This window comes from Amphibalanus amphitrite, unplaced genomic scaffold (assembly GCF_019059575.1).
Source record: "Amphibalanus amphitrite isolate SeventyFive unplaced genomic scaffold, NRLGWU_Aamphi_draft 000012F_arrow, whole genome shotgun sequence".
NCBI classification, from domain to species: domain Eukaryota; kingdom Metazoa; phylum Arthropoda; class Thecostraca; order Balanomorpha; family Balanidae; genus Amphibalanus; species Amphibalanus amphitrite.
In genome coordinates this window covers 1748255-1753495 of record NW_024881508.1, presented here as the reverse complement: position 1 = coordinate 1753495, position 5241 = coordinate 1748255, and the positions used below count along the sequence as shown (strand labels likewise).

The 5241-nt window shown below is 58.0% G+C and overlaps 1 protein-coding gene across 1 annotated transcript in view; it reads right to left on the bottom strand.

Moving 5' to 3' along the window:
• Positions 1–139: 139 nt before the first annotated feature.
• The window catches only part of LOC122383386 (GRIP and coiled-coil domain-containing protein 2-like), a 32546-nt gene continuing 27444 nt past the window's right edge, over positions 140–5241 (bottom strand). Inside the window, exons 8-11 of the mRNA XM_043369740.1 lie at positions 4834–5001; positions 4162–4557; positions 3762–3869; positions 140–2638 (exon numbers count right to left, since the gene is read on the bottom strand). Of these exons, the coding sequence (XP_043225675.1) occupies positions 1349–2638; positions 3762–3869; positions 4162–4557; positions 4834–5001 (1962 nt within the window). The 3' untranslated portion in view covers positions 140–1348. The remainder of the gene's footprint in view (positions 2639–3761; positions 3870–4161; positions 4558–4833; positions 5002–5241) is intronic.

Here is a 5241-nt window from a genome sequence, read left to right as displayed (position 1 = left end):
CAAGGTGTATGGATGAGAATGTTGGGCCTCTCCGAACTTCATGTGAATTAGCCTAAACATATTCTGAAAACGACCTATTTCACACTGGTAATATTTATTACCCATAATCGACTTACTGAAAACGGTACCACCTTTATCCATGTTGTATCGATTCACAAAATGTGGTGTAGAATACAGCGATTAAAATATACTTGATATACATTAAATAAGCATTGGTCAACTTGACCATCACAACTCACAACACAGGCACAATATCAACAGCATCCTGGAAATCGTAGCCATTTAAGGGCAACAGACTACAAACTTAATTTAGCGTGAGCAAAGCAGTGCAAAATAATTGTAACAAACTTAACCAAGCATGGCTACCCCAAAATATCACACAAGTATTTGGGAAACAGCTATGGCCGATAGAAGAAATTCCTACACCACTGGTGAAATGCAAAAGCCTCAAGGCATCATGTAACTATTGTAACAGAACAAAAAATTCCTGTAACAAAAAATGCCCCGACGACTGAAGGGTGCCGCTAATACCAAGCTGGTCGGACAGAGAGGGGAGGAGAATAATGACATCTTGTACCCGCTCCATCCCCGCCCAGCTAAGATCACTGACCTCTGACAGCTCCGGTGTGCCGCCTGTGACCGGTCAGCAGAGGTCACTGACCTCTGTCGGCTCCACCGCCGGCAGAGTACAGGTCGGCGGCCGGGGGACAACCCTCTATCACAGCTGGTAAGGCAGGGCGGCCGCCGGCGGCCCGCCGAGCGCCTCTCTCTCCCTCTCTCTCTCTCTCTCTCTCTCTCTCTCTCTCTCTCCCTCTCCCTCTCTCTCTCTCTCTCTCTCTCTCTCTCTCTCTCTCTCTCTCTCTCTCTCTCTCTCTCTCTCTCTCTTCTACATCACCCGCACATATTACACGTCACATGGCCGAGCAGTGACGTATCACATCAGTCATCAGTCTGTGACGTTCCGCGACGAACACACCTTGCGATGAAGACCAATCGTCTCGATCCGTACCTTTGGCGGTAGTTGTCGGCACGAACGTCATCCTGTGCCGTGAAGGCTCCCGTACAGGGGTTATCGCACATGGTTCGCCGGCTTGGGCCGGACACGGAGGACGACACAGGGTGGTTCACCACGGCACAGTGTAGCCGGTCACCACGAGAGCTGCCGCCTTTGACCGATCAGCAAAGGTCACTTACCTCACTGACCTCTGAGCATGCTGACCCGCAGCGTGGACTTTCACTCGTGCTTAGCCGTCAAGTTCACTGGAGAATAGGATTCATCGCATTGCACACGGCTCACCAGGTAGCAGCGATTCATCGCCATAGTCATATTCTCCGCGGCGCACCCGGCTCACTGCGGCCCGCCGGACCATAGGTGCAGGTAGCCGGCCCAGCCCTGCTCCTTCGCCGCCGTGTCGCCGCCCGTGGCCACCTTGGTCAGAGCAGCCACCTCCTGCGGGCTCAGCTTCAGCATAGTCGTGAGCACGGGCAGCAGCCGCGTGCGCTCGTCGCCCTCCTTGAGCGTCACGAACTTGACGATGACGTTCTTGAGGTACTCCATCTGGTTGAGGTGCTGCTGTCGCTCCTCGGATCGCTCGGCGCGGCGAATCTCCTCCTTCAGCGCGTCACAGAGCTGCGTTAGTTTGGCGTTGCTGGCCTCCGACTCATGCAGCAGCGCGGAGAGGTGCTGCTCGGTGAGCCGGCTGGCATTCAGCTCCGTCTCGGCGGCCACCAGCCGGTCGCGGTCGGCGGTGGTGAGCTCGGTGGCCTGGCTCACCATGCTCACCGAGTCGTCAGCGGCGCTGAGCAGCCGCTCCAGCGGCAGTAGCTCCGGCTCGCGCGGCGCGCCCGCCGGCTGAGGGGTGACGTTCTCCGATCCCTCGGCCGCCTCGCGCTCCATACTGCTCACGTCGATAGGTGACGGCGCCAGTTTGTGGTGAGTCCGGGCGGCGGCGGAGGGAGCCGGAGCGGGGGCAGCGGCGGCAGCGGATGCGGCCCGGCGCAGCGCCACCACCTCCTCCTGTCTCTCCGTTAGCTCGGCGCGCAGCCGCTCCAGCTCCGCAGAGAGCCGCGCGACGTCCGCCTGCAGTCGCTCCGTCTGCGCCGCGCCCGACGACTCGCTCAGGCGCCGCTCCAGCGCCGCGATCGTCTCACCGCGCTGCTCCACCGTCTTGGCCAGCTCGGCGCGCGTCCGCTCCAGCTCTCGCCGCAGCCCGGTCTCCGCGCGTCCCGTCTCCTCCGTCAGCCGGCGGAGTCGCTCCTCGAGTCGCCGCAGCTCCTCCTGGAGGGCGTCCCGCTCGGCGTCGCCGGCCAGCCGCTCCTGACGCAGCTGCTCTACCTCTCGCTGCAGCGCCTCGATGCGCTCCTCCTTGAGTCGCAGCGCCTCGCGCTCCTCGCCCTCGGCCTCTGCGCGGCGCGCCGTTTGTGCCTTCTTGAGCACGGCCTTGGCGCGCACCTTGTACTGCTCGAACTCGCGGCGCGCCGCCTCTGTGTCCTCCCGGGCGGCGGCCAGCGCCGTCTGCAGGCTGGCCACCTGGCTCTCGAGCGCCTCGGCACGCCGCTGCAGCGCGCTCTGCGTCTGACTGAGGTCAGTGGTGCTGCGCGCCGACTCCGAGAGCGCCAGGTTCAGCGCCTCCTTCTCCTATGGGTGGGGAAGGACAGCATGGGTGAATAACTAAGCAATTCCCATTCTGCCTTGAATCGTCAACAATTTAACCCTCGCATGTGTGCGGCGTTTGCCAGCTTCTAATGTGTAGGGGGGGGGGGGGGGTCGGTTGGACCCCCCCCCCCTTGCCGTTTGGCCCCTGATCGAGCTAGAGCTTCGCGGAAAAAACGAGCGTGTTGCCCGTGACGAGAGGAAGCCGATGATACCCAATTTTAAGGTCCTAGGTCATTGGTTGACCTTCCAGGTCAGGTCAATGACCCAAAGTCGGGAAAATCGGGACCTGTTAGAAAGTCGTAAAGTGTGGCTGCTAAGAGGTTTTTCGGGATGCTGATCACGAATATCGTGTTAGTTTTGATCACAGATGATGTCTTGAAGCATTTAGACCAGGTCGGGTCAGGTCAGGTCAGGTCAACCAGTAGGCGTCGTGACGGGTATTCGTAGTACGTGTCAACCGCCTCTGACAGCTTCGTAACATGTTACGAAGTCACCAAAACTACTTCGTAAATGTTCAAATGGTTGCTAAATTCGAATTCAGCTCCAAAAACTAGCCTAGAAACATGAAAAACTCGAAAAAGTGACCCGAGGTCACCCGAGGTCACCAAAGGTCAATGACCTGACCTGACCTTCAAGTGACCTTGACACACACGGGGGAACATCAAATCACATGTTTCAACGTTTGAAACCACGAAAAGCTTGCAAACACGCGGCTAGTGCGAGCCGACATACGCGAAATCGCGATTCCGGCCAAACATGGTCTCGGAAAAGAGGTCACAGGTCAAAGGTCATTTGGGTCAGGGTCATGAAATTTTCAGGGTAGGTGTAAAATTGATCAATGTGAGGGTACTGAAAGTTTCGTCGCGATCGGCCGCTTTTTACGCGAGTTATTCGCGAAAAACCATGGGGGGTCCATCCGACCCCCCCCCCCCTACACATGCGAGGGTTAAGTCTTGGTAATATCTCGTATATGACGGTACACATAGGAAGGCAAATCCTATTGTCATCTGTCAAACTCGATCGCCAGCAAACCATGCCTACGGAACCTGTCCATTAAACTCCCCCGACACAAGGCTCCTCTTCTGACTGGTAGTGTCGCACACACCTGTTTGAGCGTCTCCACGTCGCTGCGGAGCGCGTCGGCGGCCTTCTGGTGGGCCTGATCACGCGCCTCCAGCTCCGCCTTACTGCTCAGAGCCTCACGAAGGTTCGCCTGAGGACACGGGCAGAAAAATACGAACATGATTAGAAGACAGGAAGAGTTCCGACACCAAACTGCAGTATAAAACAGTCATCTACGTACAGTATAGTACAGCGTAAATGGACCAGTCACTCAGCAACGTCAACAGCATCGGGCAAATAATAGATGTGCCTCACAGCTGAAACCGCCTTAAGCAAACTTCAAATAAAAAGAAAGCGTGGGGCCTTGAAACCGACCGCAGTTTAGGTGGACGCTCCCAGTCCCTCACTCGGCGATGCCAACCCGTGCCCACTGCGGTAATTACCTTGAGCTGTGCGTTGCGGGCCTGTTCGCGCTGCAGCTCGTCGTTGGCCAGCTGCAGCTGCTGCTCGGCCAGCTGCTGGGCATCCTCAGCCAGCCGCCGCTGCCGTCCGGCCTCGGCCAGCTGGGCGGCTGCCGTGTCGAGCTCGGCGCGCAGCTGGTCGGCCGTCAGCTGCAGCTGCTCCAGCTGCCGGCCGTCGGCCGAGTGCCGCTCGCGCTCCAGCTCCAGCCGGTCGAGCTGCTCCTGCAGCTGCTGACGGTCGCGCCGCTCCCGCTCGGCCCGTCCGTCGGCCTCCCGGTGCCGGGCCTCCAGTCGCGCCCGCTCCGTCTCGGCGGCGGTCCGCTCGGCCACGGCCGCCGACAGCTGTCCCTCCAGACGGGTCTGCGCCTCCGTCGCCGTCTGCGTGTCAGCAGGGTGAGAAGGGTCAGTCAGCGGGTGACTACAGACCGTGAGACGGCAACAGCGTGACTACAGGCTACATGGTTACACAAATAAAACCAAAACACGCGTTTCATGCAAAAAAAAGACTTGTCAGATAGCCGTAACTTCCCGCAAACTGCATATAAAACACAGACAACGAAATTAGCGTTCCTTCCCATACCCAGCGCCATCATTTTCCCAGCACCCAGCCGTGTTCGCCGTCCCTCCAGCTACCAACCAGTACCACCCACGGACCTTGAGCTGTGCCTGCGCCGTGTCTCGCGCCTCGGCCGTCTCGCAGAGTTCCTGTTTGAGTTGGCTGAGCTGCTCGCCGGCCCGGGTCACCTCTCGCTGCAGCTCCTTGTCGCGGGCGGTGAGAGAGTCCATCTCATCCTGCAGAGAGTCGTAGCTGGCCTGCAGCGCCTGGGGATCGGGGGACACAGTGGATGAGGTGGTGGACTAGGCAATCGTGGAAGGACAGCTGAATGAGCGAGAGAGGCTTCAACAGGACTGAAAGAGTTGTTTAGTTATAAACTAAGAAATTAGACACCAACTAGGTACTTACTCAATTAAATAAATCCCGTGTGAAGTGAAATAATTGCCTCAATCATTCTGAAAATGATACAACATTTTACGTTAGAGCTGCGGCACTCAACACGTAAG